Source organism: Uloborus diversus, chromosome 2 (genome assembly GCF_026930045.1).
Source record: "Uloborus diversus isolate 005 chromosome 2, Udiv.v.3.1, whole genome shotgun sequence".
Taxonomy (NCBI): Eukaryota; Metazoa; Arthropoda; class Arachnida; order Araneae; family Uloboridae; genus Uloborus; species Uloborus diversus.
The window spans coordinates 113293136-113311804 of NC_072732.1; the positions used below are offsets into that span (position 1 = coordinate 113293136).

At 32.4% G+C, this 18669-nt stretch overlaps 2 protein-coding genes across 2 annotated transcripts; both read right to left on the bottom strand.

Annotated features, from left to right (window-relative positions):
* Window positions 1–5644: 5644 nt before the first annotated feature.
* LOC129217254 (carboxypeptidase N subunit 2-like) lies at window positions 5645–12810 on the bottom strand. The gene is made up of 2 exons (XM_054851528.1): window positions 11927–12810; window positions 5645–5761 (listed from the first exon to the last, which is right to left on the bottom strand). The coding sequence occupies exons 1-2, from the start codon at window positions 12700–12702 to the stop codon at window positions 5743–5745; spliced, it is 795 nt and encodes a 264-aa protein (XP_054707503.1). The 5' UTR covers window positions 12703–12810; the 3' UTR covers window positions 5645–5742.
* On the bottom strand, window positions 12759–15256 carry LOC129216493 (insulin-like growth factor-binding protein complex acid labile subunit). The gene is made up of 2 exons (XM_054850707.1): window positions 12949–15256; window positions 12759–12835 (listed from the first exon to the last, which is right to left on the bottom strand). The coding sequence occupies exons 1-2, from the start codon at window positions 15254–15256 to the stop codon at window positions 12759–12761; spliced, it is 2385 nt and encodes a 794-aa protein (XP_054706682.1).
* Between the last annotated feature and the right edge of the window lie 3413 nt (window positions 15257–18669).

Genomic DNA, 18669 nt, shown 5'->3' on the forward strand with positions numbered 1-18669 from the left:
TTTTGTTAGGAACGGAATTAGTCCTATCTCATATAATGAAGGAAAACCTCCGTAACTTGACCACCTCTCTATCTTGACCACTAATGTACGCCAAATTTGGTTTGGAGTATTGTAAAAAACCCTTTGTAAGTTGACCACTTGGTTTATTTTTTTGAACTTTCTTCAGCAAATTATTTTATTATTTATTTATTTATTATTATTATTATTTCTTTTTTTTTTCGATAGCTTTCCAAAAATGTTTTTAATGCTTTGATGACAGACTAGCATTTTACTAACTAAACAGCTGCATAAAGTTTATGCTGCTCTTTATTCTCCAAACTCGTTTTTCATTTGTTGTTCTATTTGAGATAGCTTTTTGTACTCTGTTCAATGAAAATAGGTGTCAGTAGAAACGTTCAGAGTCTTTTCTTTCAGTTGCAATATGTTGTGGCAACACAGGAATTGTGCTAAAAAGAGCAGGCCCGGAATTATACATTTTGGACCTCCCTGCAACAAAATATGTAGGGTCCCTCCCTAGTGGCCAACAGTGTCTACTTGTAAAGTGAATAAGTCTTAGTGTTAGTTTTTTTCAATTTTTTTCTTCAATTTCTAGAGCCGTTAGCCCCTTTAAGGACGCGAGGCCCCTCGCACTGCGAGTACGCAGATCTGGGCCTGATAATGAATAAATTTACATGATTCTGGTGCATTTTAATTTTGCCTTCATGAACTGGAAGAGTCGCGCTTATTGATCTTTGTGCTATAAGTTGTACAAAAAAATCTTGAAAAAGAAAATTAGTTGAACTTGAGATTAGCAAAAAATATGAAATATTATATTAAAATTAATTGAAAATGCAGAAAGCCAGAGAAAGTTAGCCAGCACATATGGAATTTCTAAAACTACAGTGTCTAATACAGTTAAAAACAAGGAAAAAATAACAAAATTATTTGAATAGTATTTTTAATTATTGTTTTACTTTCATGAAAGTGAGTTGAACAGAAAGAATAAGGGTGAATTACTCAAAAAATGAATACATGGTACAAGAAATGACAAAAAATTTAAAAAAAAATCATTACCGCCCTTTATAAGTTGACCACCTGTCTAAGTTGACCACCAAAGTACTGCACCGCGAGTTGTCAACTTACACAGGTTTTAGTGTATCATTTAAGATCAGTTATAATTGAGCTTTTGGCACTTCGAAAAACATCCGGTATGAAGCTCCAATCTCTGTCATTAAAGTGATGAGAAATATGCTACAATGGGGTTTTTAAGCCTACAACTTTGAAAAAAATATTTAAAAAGAAATCCGAGCGAGAGAACTTTTTTTCGTAACATTTCTGAAGATCGTCTAAAGTTGAGTTTTTGGAACTTCAGTACCGAAAATATGCTGAGGGAGAGCTCTTGTATTTCGGCTCCGTTTTTGCTCAAGCTGTACGAAATTTAAAAAGGTATACGAAAATCTCTCTCATGTTAAATGATGTCTAGGGTAATTTAGGGGCATACATATCCTAGATAACCCGTGCTATCCATTTAAGAAGTCATAATCTAATGTTCCTTTTAATCATCATACTTTGCCTTTAGTATTCCGTTCTGGAAAAATTGATTTTGAGTTTTGAACTAAAAGGCAGGGGTGAATTATTATTAGTAGAAAATGCTACGATAAAAACTAAAAAAACATTATAAAACTAATCTGCATGTGTGCCTCATTTGTAAACAGTTTTTAAAAACTTAATTATGTTTTTCACGTTACATTAATAGGCATATTAAATTTTCCCTTTTATTAGCAGAGAGTGTTATCGATTTTTCAGGTCTAAATTAGTGACCTTTAATAATTTATATCAAACAAGCTGTCAAGACCAATCGATTCATGCGTTCATAAAAAAATCACTTTGCTCCTCCTATTGATGCTTGCTTGGAATGTTTTCATTAAAAGTGAAACGAAATATTTTTATAAAAAGTAAACCGCTTGCTTGAAAGTAAAGTATAGCTCCTGAAAATAATTAACAAAATGTGAAACAATAATTAGAATTTTGAATAAGAAAAGTGTCGGGAGTGACGTGTTTGTATAGGCTATTTAGCTTTATACTATAATTGAATAGCACTGCATAAAGGTATTCAGATTTTAAAATATATATATGAAAAAAAGAAATACATCTATGAGATATTTTAAATTACTGTTAAATTTTTACAGCTTTAGTGGAACTGTTCAGAATTCATTCTTCGTTTCTTACAAATGCACTAAACTGTTTCAATTTCCATGATAGAAATAGTTGCTACTAGTTTTAATTCGAGGACATTAAAAATAATATTCAACGCATAAAACGAAGTTTCCAAAAAAAAAATGCCACCAATAGCAAATAGAAAACATTATCTGGAGGGTGCAGAAATAAAATATCTACTAAAACGCCTTTATTTCAATTCAAAAAGAATTTCAATAATAAATCTTAAAATGTTAACATTTGTTGGGAAATATATACCTACAAAAATAACTATTTTTCTGCTATAGGAATATACATGTATTTCGGTTGTCAGTAAACATATTTATTCCGAGTTTGTCTTTAAGCATTGATAGTAAATGATCTTCTAAAATATAAACTTAATATATATATATATATATATATATATATATATATATATATATATATATATATATATATATATATATATATATATATATATATATATATATAGCCACAATTTTTGCTGTGAATTGTTGGCAGCCACGGAAAAAGAACAATTTGACAGCTGGGAGTTTAGGGTTAGTAAAAATGGAGTGTTATGCTATTATACAGGCAGCGAAACAATTCAATCACTGCGTAAGGAATTTCCTGTTCGCGTACTCTCTCGTTTCGGTGATATGAATTGTACCCTAGATCGTGTGATTTTACATCATTAGACTTCTCCCTGTGGGGTTATTTGAAGTCAAACGTCTTATTGAATAATAGAGTGTAGTTTTCTATTATAAATCGTACTTTTTTCGTAAAAAGTTCCAAATATTTATCTTACTTTAGATAGCGGTTTTTCTTAGTTTTTAAATTGAAACGCAATACAGTAAACCGTAAACTGACATTAATCTGAAACGGGTTAAACCCGCCTTCGCTAAATCCGGACAGCCATTTAGATGTACGTACTGCATAAATAAAAGTCGAGTTAGCGCAGTAATGTATTTTTTGTAAGCTGCATATTGCATTCTTATACTGTATTTCGTAATTTTCTCTAATGCAGTTTTGTATTTCATTCTTTCAAATCAAATATACAATTTTTACTGTGAACGATATTTTTTTATGTACATAGACTGACGTTATACGTTATTTGGATTAATCGATACTTTCATTAATTCGACAGACTTGAATCCCCTATTAGTCAGTATTAATATGTTCTATTGTATAACTACTTTGAAGCCTAAAACATCCCCTTCGAGATTTGCGCACCAGTTTCAAGTGTTCTTGGCGATATCTCTTTCTACTATCATGGCCCCACTTAATTCTTATAGGCCGGGACAATCTCTGAAACTCATAGCAACAAACAGGAGGCAACGGGGAACCCCTGTTTCCATTACGTTGCCATTGATTGGTGAATGCAGAGGTTTCTATCAGCGTCTCTTGTGGTTCAAATGGGCGACGTCCAATCAAAAATAAACGAACTTTGAAACGTTGACATTGATTGGTGGATGCATGAGCAGATCATAGATGCATTGGTTTAATACAGAAAAGTCAGAAATTGTCAAGGCTCGTTAAGCGTCCGCACCATCTGGTGGGGCCATGTTACAATATTATACTATGGGCGCTTTTTTTAGCAATGATTTATTTGTCTTATATTCGTCGAAATATGTCATCAATCAAAAGCTGGGTGCATATTACAAGAGGTAAAGAGTTATTTTTATAAAATGGTAGAATCTCAAATTATTCAATCAGAAATATGAAATACGCGTCAAATAACGTTTTTAATAACTCTCCGCTTGAGTTTTTAAATATTATATGGCTTACTCTGAAGCAATTCCAGATACGAATAATTAAATCAGCAACTCACACTGCTTTTGTGTAGAATGGGTTATATGAGGCAGTGAAAAGCAAGGGATGATAAGTGGACATTTTCAAGTTCTAAGTAAAACGCGTTTAAAGATAAGGTCCTAAGTATAGTCTTTCATTGAATTTTTTTTCAAAATCATGTTATGTAAAAGAGCATACCAGGGTTACTAGTACTTTGTCTTGCCTCAAGACAGAGGAGAGGGTCATTTTTAATTTAAGACTGACATCTCTTTGCTTCTCACTGCTTCCTATGAGTTCATTTCAATTCATGATGCCCCATGAAACCAACGCTCACTCGTATCACCGTGTAAAACTTGAAACGCAGGTTAAACTACGTTCTCATTTTACCAAAAAATAAAAAAACAACTTCGAAAATATCTCACTGTTACACAATGGAGAAATAGGATTACAATGAAAAGACATAAAAACGATTGATGTTGATTGTTGAAGAAAAGGAATTAGACATTAATCAAAGTTAAGATAAATAAATACCTTTGTGCTGAATAGTAAAGTCAGACCAAACAACGTAAGTAGAAGCACAAATTTGTAAACTTACGTTGTTTGGTCTGACTTTATTAATCAAAGTTGTTTAGCAATTACTTACCATTAGCTAAACTGCTTTTTAAATTCTTTACAATTACTTCCTTCGGCAACACAGCAAAAATATTTTACGTTGGCTTTCATTTAGAAAGGAGGGGTGACATACAGTAATGATACAATATTTTCCACAGAAATAATGGTATCTCAAATTCAAATGAATCTGTTGTGTGCGAATATTTTGTCTTTAATATCATTTCTAGCAGGAAAATGAAATTTCACTTAAACTTTAAAATTTTTTGTATCTTCAAATAAAAGGAATTTTTGCAAATTAGAATTATCTTGAGCTAAGCATATGCTACTTTAATGTAATTTTTAACATTGTTTTTTTCTTGACACGTTTGAGCTATTTCAATTATATTATATCTAATGTTTCTGAATACCAATTTCGGAAAACTCTTGGGCATACCAAAAGTATTTCAAACTTGATAATGAGCGAGGGAAAATTAAGAGTAAACACCTTCTGATGACTGAATAGAAAAGTGTCTGTAAGATATATATTCTTGAGGCACATCATTCTTCACAGGACGACGCCTTCTTCTGCGAAACTTCATGGCTGTCAGAAGAATTGATAGAGTAAGAACTAACGCGGCACTGATACTGCTGCCTAAAATAATGCCAAGTGTTGACAGAGTTACTTTGGTCTTGTCTGTCTTGGCAAGCGTTCTTATTTGTAGGCACTTTCTGTTGTTAGCTGTTAGTTCGCTATTAGTCCTTTCATGTTCTGTAACGTAAGGTATCGGTTTGTTACTAATCATCCTTAAGTACTTTCCTGTTACTGTAACGCAAACAGTGTACCAAGTCTCTGGAACGAGGCCCTCCAGATCGTGTCCTCTGGCAGTGGGTTGGAGATTGGCTAAAACTACTGGAGATCTCGAATTAGTAATGTGGTACGTCACGGTAAATCCACCAATGAGAGTTCCGTTTTGTACTTTCCATTTAATGGTCAGTTGGTCCGAGTCAAGTCTGTGAACTTCGACATCTGATAGCAATGGGGATGGGCATATGTCTGATGGATGCAAGGTCAACACAGAGTGCTCACGAAGCCTTTCCGGACTAGAACAGATTAAAGGTTTGTAGTCGTGATAAAGGAACTGTCCATGCTCTTGAAGCCATTCCCATAAACTCAGCATTTTGCAGTCACAAGAAAATGGATTTCCTGAAAGAAAAAACATTTTCTGTTTTATAACTATAGAAAGAAGACATTGATCATAGAGTATCACAGATATGAAAATATTACTCTTATTGCGCTCTTAGAAAATAAATTTTGCTTTACGTCTTTTATCTAGACTAATATTATAAAGCTGAAGAGTTCGTTTGTTTGAACGCGCTAATCTCAGGAACTACTGATTCGAATTGAAAAACTTTTTTTGTGTTGAATAGCCTATTTACTAAGTAAAACCGTAGGCTATTTTTTTTAATCGGATTGACTGAAATATTTGTAATTGCAAATTAAACGTATAATAAATGTTTAGTTCTAATAGATGGTGGGGTAGGTTCAGTCCTATGAATTCGCTCATCCAAAGGGCGCTGGCCGACAATGTCGATAGCTCGAGCAACCATGCTGTACTGCTCCGACGCAAATTGTTGTGAACGTTGCTGTTGTGGTCAGCGAAATAATTTTTGAATGCGCTTTTTTTTTCAATATTCAAGTACATAATTTGAATTTGTAGGATTTTTCTATTGGGTTTTGTTTTCCTTATTCTTTCAACGTTTGTTTTTGTGCTTATAGCTGAAGATAGTTACTTATCCAAGTAAATAACTTGATTTTGTCGTGTTATTCAATTGTGACTGTTCTTTATAACATTTTTCTTATTGTATAGTTTTGTTTATTTGGCGAAACCTTTTAAATTAAATTTAAAAAAATGATTTAAGTCGCTAAAGGTTAGGGTTATGGCAGTGTGCTTGCTTGGCATGTTAAGCGATGAACTATACAGTTCAAGGATCATTTTAAGTTTAAAAGCTTTTGTTAATCTTTTTTTCGTGTTTTGGCGATTAGTTTTAAATTCCAAAGAGACTTTAAATAGATTTTTTGAAACGGTGTGTACGCATTTTAGTTGAAGAAAAATTATAATTTCACAGAAGAAGGGGGGGGGGGGGGCGTGGACTCTTTTTTATTCATCGGACTTCCTTTAAGTTCTTAGCAGGGGCATCGCAGTGCGGGTACTTTTAGTTGATTAATATATGTTGTAAATGTGGAATACGCTTAGTGTGACGCATTTTAAACTGCGCAACCTAATATCCAATTTTAAACATTCTAAAACAACGAAAGATATATGTTCGATGAGAAATAGAAAAATACTTTTAGGCAAAAAAATAAACAAAACTATTACAACGTTTACAAAAGACATCCGACAAAAGATGATAAATATCTTTTCATTCAGTGACTCTCCACATTTGCTTTAAGTAAACTGTTAATTTAAATCCCGAAACATATGTCCGTAGTTCTCGGCAAATTTGTGTTCATTCAAGTAGTGATAATTTAGATTATTTGCTCGAAGTTTGAACTGGTCACATTTGTGAGATTCAAATTTGCCCTCCGACCCCATTAAATAGCAGAACCAAAAGTTTACCATAATAAAATGTCTGCTGTCCAGAATACCACGCAGAGTATTTTTTAGGGGGGGGGGGGTTCTTGCTACGAATAAGTTTTGTTTTATGTGTGAAGTTATTTGAGTCAAAAACTTTCTGTGATTGCTTTTCTACTAGGGATGTGTCGTTCATGAACGAACAGGTCAAAAAGAACGAATCCTTAAAATGAACGGATCCATTTGTCCACGTAAAAAAGGAACGACCGTTGTTTTGAACGGTGAGCAGGTTCGAACCTTGTGTTGATGCACTTATGATAAAATCAAATTTTTTTTTTGAAAACCATTCATCTTGAAATTTTGAACTCTCAATCAATCTCAAATTTAGTTTTTTTCAGTGCAGTAAAATATATTCGTTTCGAATATTTTTATGTTCTGCTTTAATCATCATGTTTCTTTAACTGTTGCAGTTCGTATGCAATTTTCTAATGTATCTATTAATAATGTTTTGTATAACTTTTGGGCTACTAACAAAATGTTTGGACTTTCCACTTGCTGCCCCACCAACCTTCTAAAATACTTCTCACGTTTTCTGTCGCCACAATTATTTCTAAATATACCTTTTATTACTTTTCTGGCGATCCGTTTTTCTTCTATAGCATCCCTATCAACTACTATCTATATTGATTTGGCTTTATTTTTAACTTTGTTGGCGACTTCCAAGGCACTTTTTTAACAATCCTTATTTTTAATAGGGATTATTACTGTCTAATGTTTCCCGCATTTAAAAAGTGTTGCTTTTTTTCTGTTCTTATCGGTACTGTGGAATAATTTTAAAGCTTCCAAATATTTAGGTGAGGTTTTTTTTTTTTGACACTTAGTTATTTGGTACTCCGTCTGAGCTACCGATATATTTGTTGTTACTTTTTTCGCAATACATGGTCTTTTGGTAATGCTATATGTATAATATACTGTGCTGTAGCTGGAAAAATATTTTAAGAAACACTTTTTTCTTTTGGGTAGATATCATGGTTGACAGATGTTTATTTTGGGGTCAAAAAAGGTCAGTTTTGACAACTTACGCCAGTTTTTATTTAAAAAGCGGATGTTTACTTTACAAAAAAAAAAAATTTAAACCAGTTTACAGTAAATTTGCTGTAATACGTTAATTTTATTTAAATTGAAGTTATCTTGTCTTTTTTCAAATTGTATTCTGAATAGCTTTGAAGAACATTAGTTCTGTATTTACTTCAACATTAATTTATAATATATCAAGAAATGCTTTCAGCTTGTTTACTTGCTGAATCGCCCCACGTTCCGAAACCTGTGATGCTCTTTTTAGGACCCCTGCCCTTTTTTTGCTCAACCTCTCCAACTTTTTTTGCTCAAGGGTCAAGTTGTTAATTTTTGGTCGCAAGACGGGCCAACAATTCAACATCAAGTTCAGATGGTTTAGTTACTTCAGTCCCCCCCCCCCCCCCACCCAACCACGATTTTTTTTTTCAATTTAATTTTGCTCAGTAGCATGAGTGTAGTCCGGATTCACTTAAGAGAGGGCCAAGCCAAGGTACAACAAGATGGTGGTTGCTGCCAGAAAGTTAGAGAAAAAAATCAGTGTTCATGTATGGAAACTTAAGGAGAAAAACTAACACTCAATAATATTATGCAACATGCTGTTTAGTGGAATCTTGAAAGTTCAGTGATTTATATACCATCAGTTAATTATTTCTGAAACATTTTCTATGAAAATAAAGTACAGAAAATATCTTAGGGTAACAACATAAGACTTTATGACCTTATTAAATTGATAGATAGAATGCTGTAATAATCTACGTTTACGAAAATAATTTATTACAAAACCCAACACTAAAACTTAAACGTTTTGAACAAAAAAGACTTATATAAAAAAAATCTCAAAATTAAATTACTGAATTTCGAAGCCATGAATCTTGAATTGTAATTGTGATTTGTGTTTGCCCATGACATTTTAGCAAATATTTCAGTTTAGGGCTATTTCATGTGAGGGAACAGGACATTTTGAGTAGTTTTGTCACAAGAGTTTGCTTCATAAATACTAATAATACAAACTAGAAGTTTAACTTTTGATAGCAACAGCAAAGATTCATCATAAGAACTATGTAGAAAATCAAAAGTTAGTCAATTTGAAAAAAAATAATTGAACGACATGCAACAAAATGCCCGTGGCGGAACTGGACTCATACGAGTCCGGTTCCATCACGGGCATTTTATTGCGTATTCATCAATTATTTTATTTAAAAATGATAAGTTTAATGTTCTACGGAATTCTTATGATAAATCCTTACTGTTGCTATCAAAAACAAAACTTCTAGCTTGTTTTATTTGTATTTATGAAACAAAACGTACTGAAAATATCCCGTTCCACCAAATGAAATAGCTCTTTATCTTTCAAAACTGCTCATCCATGAGATATAAAATTCAACTTTGCTACCATGGTCATCTTTTTTGTAAAGCAGTACAAACTACTTTGCAACCCAGTTTTTATCGCGACGTCAGTCAATTTTGTGTTTGAATCTGGTATGCTCATTTTCAGGTATCCAACGCTTCCATTTGACGTTGTTCAAACATTGATTGCAAATAATTTCATTTCAATTCCCATTTATTGTCAGTCAGTCAACCTGTTTTGATTGGAGTCATGAATACTACATTTTCAATAGTGCATCTGCCATCAACGGTGCCAGCTCGCGGATGACGGGGTCTTTTGATCATGCCATCATAAAGAGGTGTAGTTAATTTGCAATCGAAATTAGGTGCATATAATATCGAAGCAGAGATTTTAATAATTATAATTATTATTTTATCCATCAGTATCTCTACACCAAAGGGAAACCTCATACGATGTAGTTTCTCTTTTCTTTCCCGTTTTCTTTCTTTCCTTTTTCTTGTAAAACTTGTTGAGATATAAATGGAAGTTAAAAAGCGAGTATTAACAAGGGAAAAGTGGCCTATTAGGTTTCAGCAGCAAAACTATTGGATTAGTCTATGTATTTGGGAATAAATTAACAATTTAGCTTTGAGTGTACGTCATAACCTTGCTTTCCTATCATGAAAACATTTATCATTTTTGATGTTAATTTACACCAAAGGATATTAGTTTAACTTCGTTAAAGCTACTGATAGGCAATCTTCATTTGCTTTACAACGCACTGTACATTCAGTTTTTTTAGGTAAAAGTAACAGTTAAATTTTTCTTAAGTGAAAACTGAAATGTAAAACAATGCAAGGTTACAAGTCAATTAATTTTGTTTTCACGTTTAGAATTCTACAGTCATTGACATGAGATTTTATGGAAAAGATCTGATGATTCTTATTCAAAAAAACCTAACATAGGAAATTATGACTGTAGTAATCTAAAATGGCTGATATCGAAACGAAAGTTACGGAGTAACTCTTAAATATACTTAGATATCTAAGAAGCATTATTTCAATTTTTGTCACATTTTTCAAACAAATAATGCAGTAAAAAGCTTTGAAAAATAATGAAAAATGGTGCAATAAATAGCTTTAGAAAATAACGAAAAGTAGTGCAATAAATAGCTTTGGAGAATAATGAAAGAGCTAAGTTTAATTACAAAAATGTTTTTCAACAGTGAAGCTAAAGCTTATGGAATTTATGGAATCTCTTACTTGTGCTAAAGTAACTGGCAATGTTTCTAATACTTTAAGTTAAACTACTTGTTATGTGCGTAAAAGTAACGATTTATGCCTTCTGTGTGTACAACTTATATACAATGTGTTAATAGGTACGAAATTTTAAAAACTGCCAATTTTCTAGGCAGATCGTTGCACTAAAATCCTATATTTAAAGTAACAAATTTGGTTCAAAAGGAAAAGAAGGTACACGGACAGTGAAACCGAAATTGTATCAATAAGTTAAGCATGAGGAAAATTTTGGTGGTTTTGTCTTCAGTAGGGACCATTTCTTTAAAGAGCGGTAACTCTATTATGAGCCGTTACCAAACAATAGCAAGATAAACTGACAGAAGTTTTGTTCCCTATTAGAGTAACTAAATATAGCAGTTGAACAATAATGTTTAGAACTAGTGAATCAGAAAAGCTATGTTTATTTAGGACAATGATTGGAACATGTGTTTTTGATAACCTAACAAGAAATGTTCGAAATCGATCTAGGAGATTTTTACCTCTGTCTTACATAATCACAAAACGTTTGTGCCATCTATTTTGATCTCATTACGAAACTATCTTGCTAGAAATAAACTTTAATTGGAGTCTTTCAGCAAAGGTTTTGATTGATGGTTTTTTTTTTTTTTTTTGCTGAAAAACCTGAAAACTTTCTCATGGGGGGGGGGGGTGGAGTTTTTAGATTTCAAAGCACAGTATCAACTATGTAGCTAAATGAATTAAATTTAAAATGTTTTCTGATTCAATTTGCCTTTAGAAAAGAAACAAACGTACAAGAGGACCCAGCGCACCCACATTTTTTTATTTTTAGAAATTTGAATGTAACTTCCAGTATTAAACTAGAATACTTAGAGTTTTAAATTGTGTAGACAGAAACAGGTTGCAATTAAAATGTTAAGATTATTTAAGCACATACATTGAAATGTCGCTTACTTTCAGTCATTACTGCTTTACAAATGAAAAGTTTACAATATTTAAAGTCAACTCAAATATGAAGAAATCCTTGGTAGAAATGATTAATTTAATGCAACTGATTTCAAAACTGTATATTCTAAATAAATCAATATGTAAATTAAATAAACAACATAATTTTTCTTTTAGAATATCACTATTACCTGATAGTTTTACAGTTGTCAGTCCTGATTTCTGCAGAAACCAAGACGCTGCTTGTCAAATGCAATAATTGATTATCACTAATGTCTAGTTCTTGAAGGCTAAACAACTTGAAAAATGCTTTTGGGGAGATATAAGCCAACTTGTTAGCTCTTACACTCAGATATTTTACGTTTGGAATGTTGTCGAAAGCATCTCCGTCTATCTTCACTAATTTATTGTAAGACAGATCTAACTTGATTAAGTCTTGCAGATTTTCTTTTATGGAAGGAAACTCAAGCAAACGGTTCTGGGTAACGTTAAAATTTTGTAGTTTGATTAAACCAGAGAAACGTTCTTCGGGCAAAATATCTAACTCATTAAACCCTAAATCAAGTTCTATGAGTTGAGTTAATGGTTTGAAGGCACCAGGCGACACTTTGGCTATTCGATTGAAACGAAGAGATAATTTGAGCAGTTCTTGAAAAGCCAAGAAATCATGAGAGGCTATCACAGTTAAATTCCCTCCGTTAATGTCTAAACTTTGTATTTTGTGGGAAACTGCAGACGATTTCATATCTTCACGCAGTCTGAGACAAGCATTTTCTTCAAAACTAAAATCTCTTAAATTTGGAAGGGAGGCAAATAACACTGCATTTGGAAGGAAACTGAAATGATTTCTATTCAATTTTAATAATTCTAAAGAAGTTAAGGACTCAAAAACATCTCCTGGAAGAAAAGATAAAAAATTATGAGACAAATCTAACTCTTTTAATTTTGAGAGATTAAAAAAACGCATTTTTTTCCAAAATGGTTATACTGTTCTTTGACAAATTTAGTTTTTGCAGGAAAATGTTATCGCTGGCAGCCAGGCTTGGAATTATCTTTAGTTTGTTTCTGTACACAGACAGTACTTCCAACTTGGGAAGTTTCTTGATAGATACCAATGGGAATAGTTCAAGTACATTATTATCTAAATATAATTCCCTCAAAGAAGTTAGCAACGACAGTCCTTCAGAATCCAATAGTGAGATATTATTCCCACCGATATGCAAAACTCGTAAGTTGATTAAGGATTCGAACAAATAACTAGGAATACTGTCAGTGCAGATGCTGTTCAAATTCAAAGTAGTTAAACTATTTAGGGAATGTAGTTCTACACTAGTTCTTGTCGTGAAGTTATTAAAACTTAAATTAAGTTCACTTAAGCTGTTCAAAAAGGCAATTTTAATTGTCAAAAGTTGATTATTGCTGAGATCAAGTTTAATCAGACTGGATAAGTGTGTAAATGTATTTTCTTCAATGCTTTCAATCATCGCGTTTGACAGTTTTAATTCTTCCAGCATATATCCACCTTCAAACATATATTTTCGAACTATATATATTTGATTTTGTGAAAGATGTAAAACTTGAAGGTGTTTCAAGTGCTGAAATGTTAACGGCTCAATATCCATAATTTTATTATTTGTTAAGTAAATTTCTTCCAAATTTTCAGCACCTTGGAATATGTTTGCACTGAGATGATTCAAGTTATTGTACTCAAGATTTAAATAGGTTAGCCGTTTCATAGTGGCAAACGTTCTATCTTCAATTGATGATATGGAATTGTGGTCTAGGTAGAGTTTTTGAACTTCTATCAGATCTTGAAATATGTCCTTTTTTAGCTTTTTAATTTTATTGTAGTCCAGCCAGAGAATTTCCATTTTATTTAAGCCTTGTAGGCTTTGATCCTGCAAAACTGTAATGTCATTTAGATTAATTTGTAGAGATCTTAAACTTGATGGATATTTGCTAAGAATGTTGCCCATTTCAATTAATCTGTTTCCTTGAATATTTAAGTGCTGCAAATTTGCCAGACTTTTCAGAGCATCTTTTTCAATTAATTCAATGCGATTGAATTGCAAATGTAATTCCTGGAGGTTCGGTAAAGAATAGAAACTTCCCTTCTTTATCCGTTTCAGCAAATTGTTTTGCAAGCGCAAATCTCTAAGTTCAATCAGTTCCTGAAAAGTTCCCGGATGAATGTCCATTATGAAATTATTATCCATAGAAAGGGAACGTAGCTCTCGATTGCTTTTGAACAAAAGGGGATGTATTTCTCTCAACTGATTAAACGAAAGCTGCAATTGGTAGAGATTCTGCAAGGAATGGAATGCTCCCATTTCTATCGATATGATGGCATTATTCGGTAAGAATAAAACTGCTATTTCTGAACTGTTATGTAACGTTTCATTTGTTATTTTCAGGATATTGTTATTTGAAAGAAATATCTCTCTTAGCATTGTTAAATTGTGGAACAATCCCCCTTCAATTGAATGTAGATGATTAAAGCTCATGTCGATTGTCCGCAATTTGTGAAGAGGACTTAATACACGGGGACTGAGATTCATTAGTCTGTTGTAACTTAAATCTAAATTTTCTAACTCCCTAAGGTGAATAAACACTCTTTCGTCCAATTTTCTCAGTACATTCAATTGCAAGGATAAAACAGTTAATCTTGGCATTGTTACAAAGCTCCGATCATGCAGTTCCTTGATTTTGTTTGAATTGAGGTCTAACGTCTGAAGTTCGGTGAACCTTGTAAACCCATCGTCTGGAATATCGTCAATAAAATTTTTCACAAGCCTTAACGATCTCAATTTCCTAAGACGTCTTAAAGCACTGAGGGGGAAATTTTGCAATTTATTGTTGATGAGTATTAGTTCCTCCAAAGTGTTTTCCAAACCTCCGAACGCATACTCGGATAAAGATTCCATTTGGTTCCCTTGTAAATTCAGTGTTGTTAGCGGCATTCCGTAAAAAGCATAACTATCAACTTTTTGAATATCGTTAGAATCAAAATCAATAGATGTCAGGAATTTTAAAGTACTTAACGCCTGTTTTGGAACTTCTCTAAGTTTACTGTTAACTAATGATAAGCTCTGTAAGGAGTCTTCAAGACCGAAAAAAGTCAGCTCATCAAGAGCATCTATATTACTGTAAGATAACAAAAGATGTGATATTGAAGCATTATAAAACATTTTTGCGGGCAATGCAGATATGTTTTTGTCTAGATGATATATGCCTAGAGACTTAATGGGAACGTCGATGAGTGAAAGTGTAGTTTTTATTTCATTTATTCCGGTAGTAGGACATTCTAGAAACAGCCCATCTTCGAACTGGTAGCAGGGACACCATGGATTTTCTTTGAATTTTGGACAATCTTCTGATTCTGGAGACAGCTGTGCCATTGGTTTCAAACTGATTGAGTAATTCGGATGAGCTGTACAAATTTTGATAGTCTGAACTGTCAGCAAAATCACCAGAAGAGACGTCCAAGACTGGCCAATGAGCAAATTGACTAAGCATTTCATATCTCATGTCTTTACTCCTATAAAAGAAAAAAAAAAGAAATAATAAAATATGTATTGAAGAAAATATCTAAACTGTGTTTTTAACAGAGCTAATATTTCAAACTACGAATGAGGAACACATTTCATGAATTTGTTTCTTTGGTACATAGTGCTGTATTTGAGTCTTAAATTAAAATAAATCATCTATTACCAACTAAGCGAATGAAATGCTCGAATTTTATAAATTATAAATTTATTTTTGTTTTAAAATCTATGTCTATGTGACATAGATATAGTTAGAACAAATCTAACTATATCGTGATGATTTTTTTTTCTTGCAATGAAATGGTGTAATGAACAAAAAAGAAAAATAAAATGGCACCAAAAAAAATCATTATATTAAACTGATATGAATTGAATACTCTTATTGAACTAATTCTTAGTTGTTAAAGTATTCTCGTTTTAAGAAAAAAAATCAGACTACGTGCGCACAAATTCATTTTTCAAATAGCTATTGAGCAGCAAACCTTTTACTGTAGCGTTTGCTGCAATTAAAACGTAAAAGGAATTTTTGTTATAAAATAAAAAATGTCTTTTTGATTATGGTTCTGGTTAAAGATGATACTGGTTCTTTATAATTTGTAATGTGTAACCTGTAAAAAGTATTATGTTTCAACTATTTTTTCTTACTTTTTCGTTACTCTTCCATTATATAATTTAAAGTGCGAAATTTGAGACATTTTTATAGTGATTTTGATCATTTGTCTTCGACAAATGCAGATACATATTTTAAGTGACAGAAACTTCCCTACTTAAGAAAACCAGGTAAATAAAATTTACAAACACAAAGCGTCCAAGGCATTGAAAAAGATATAGTAATATAGCTTAAAATATTTTTTCCCCACACAAGATATGTTTTTATTTTTGGCAAAAGTGTTTGATTTGATTAAAGCAATGACGGAATGACTAACAGAGAATACATTACTCTAAAACTATAACTATTATTATAAGAACGATGTAAGCGTATAGAGAAGAGAAAGTTAGTTTTTTTCATAATGAATGTCTTGTAAAAAACTATAAGAATTAAACAAATAAATAAATAAATAATAGTATAATTCTAGAAAAAGCTTTAAGAAAAAAAATTATTTATTCTGAATATTGAATTTTTTACAGTCAGGTTAACCTTTTTGACGTAGGTTAAGAGCATCTCTTTAGTAAAAAAAAATCCAAACCTTAACCCTTGGTTTGCTAGATGTCAAACAGAAGGATTTCTAAAGTTAATAAGGACTACTTTTCTTTGTTAATACTAAGGTACAATTTTTCTAAAAATAAATGTTTTTATATTAATTTTGTCAACAGTCTAAACTGTAAGTGAACTTTCTGTTATTAAACGTATTACCAATATGAAAATTTCTGTCGTATATTGTAATGTTCATTTTTGTATGAATAATACAAAAGGCAAGCAAATGAATTCCAGAAAGAAAAAAAAGTATTTTTTAAACATTAATTTTGAACTACATTAATCAAAAAGTTACATAATAACTACATAGTATACTTTTTCCGTAATTCCCTTTTTAATAAGATAAATATCCATTAATCCAAAATAAAAATGACACACACACACACATATATATATATATATATATATATATATATATATATATATATATATATATATATATATATGTTACGGCCAAAGCCCGAAGTCCGGCCAATTCGCGAATTGGCCAAGAGGTTTGGCCAAAGCCCGAAATACTTGCAATTAATATTGCATTTTCTACTTTGGCTAGCCATTTCGCGAAGTGGCCAGAAATTCTTGGCCAAAGTCCGAAATGATTACGAAATATTTTAGATTAACAGGTAAACGACGCATGTGTCGTTTCCAGTGTGACGGCACGGCGTGCAAGTGGTAGAAACTAGAAAATAAGGGTTGGTTCAGGGCCGTCGAGAGCCAAATCGAGTCCCTTGTCAGTTTCGCCACCAGGCCCGCCTCCCTCTATAAAACCAGTCAAATTTATAGTACTTTAACACAGAGTCGGATCCCTAGTTTCCCACTAGGCTGATATGATGTCATCTCGTTGGGCTTGGAGGGTGCAACCATGTCCCTGTAAAGGTCGTGACAATAGATATTCTAAACTTCGACCTCGTTTTTCTTGACGTTAGTTCTTCGACTGAGCTATGAGTATGTATTTCTGATATTTTCACTTCTATATGTGAATACTTTCAGTTGAAATTACATGCGATCGCTAATAAAGTGTCATTCAAGTATTGTGTAGGCATTTTTTTATTCATTTTGTACCTCCCCCCCCCCCCCCCCACCTTGTGAGAAAAAGTAAGCATGCGCTATACCCCTTCCCTTTTTGCTCATATAAGATTTTATGCCATATTGTGCGTCACAGGATGCTCTTTTCCCACGTTTTTTGTTGTTCATTATTTAATGCTTACCCAAGAATTTTTGTGACCCCACTTCCCTTGTCAGAGAAAATAAGCAGCCCTTAGTCTCCCCTTTCTGCTTACATAATACTTGACCAGTCCCAGCTAAGGTTAAGCCTAAGGCTGTGTTTCTCAACCTTTCAGTGTGTGTGACACAAATTTTAAATATAATTTTCATTTTGAAACCAAACCTAATCACAAGTAAGGAATTTAGCGTGTGCTCCCCTCCCCAAAATTCCATTTAAAATCGGTTCCATTTAAAATCCCTCTGAATCCCGAATTTCTACAAAACCACATCTCAGGGAAAATCTCCAAGCCAAAATCAGTCATGACTAAAAAATTAGCTATAAAGTAGTGATGAAAATCCAAATATAGCAACTTAATCTTCGGCAACACACGTTTTGGAAAGGACTTATTGCACGAATAATATGAACTTGTTTCCATTTAGAAATTAATTAAATAATCATGTCTGATTTTTTTTTTTTTTTTTTTTTTTTGAAATATGCTTTATTGGAAGCAGAAAGTTTAAAATTTGAGAAGCTGCAAATGTTTTTTTTTCTTTCTGCTTTCATTTCTGTAGAATTGACAATTAAAAAACGAGATAGCAAAGATTGGAAATTTAGCATGTTTTGCGCTGAGTCCATGCGATTAGTCTGTACTCACAGTCTATTTACACCGTTGCGTTGGTGCGACAAGCCATTTCGAAAAGTATGAGAGTACTTTTATTAATTACAAGCTATACCCGCATGACGATTCCCGTGCTAAGAATTTAAAGGAAGGTTCTTGAATAAATCAAAATCCCCCCACCCTCCCATCTCTGATGCAAAATAATCATTTTCTTATACTGAAATGCGTATACTCTTTAAGAAAATCTATTTAAAAAAAAAATCAGCAATTGTAAAATATTTTGCTACATGAAAAAGACATTAAAGTACATAAAAAGTTGCTTTAAAATGTAAAATAATTAATAGAACTCTGTAGTTTTTTTCTCCAAACTCGCC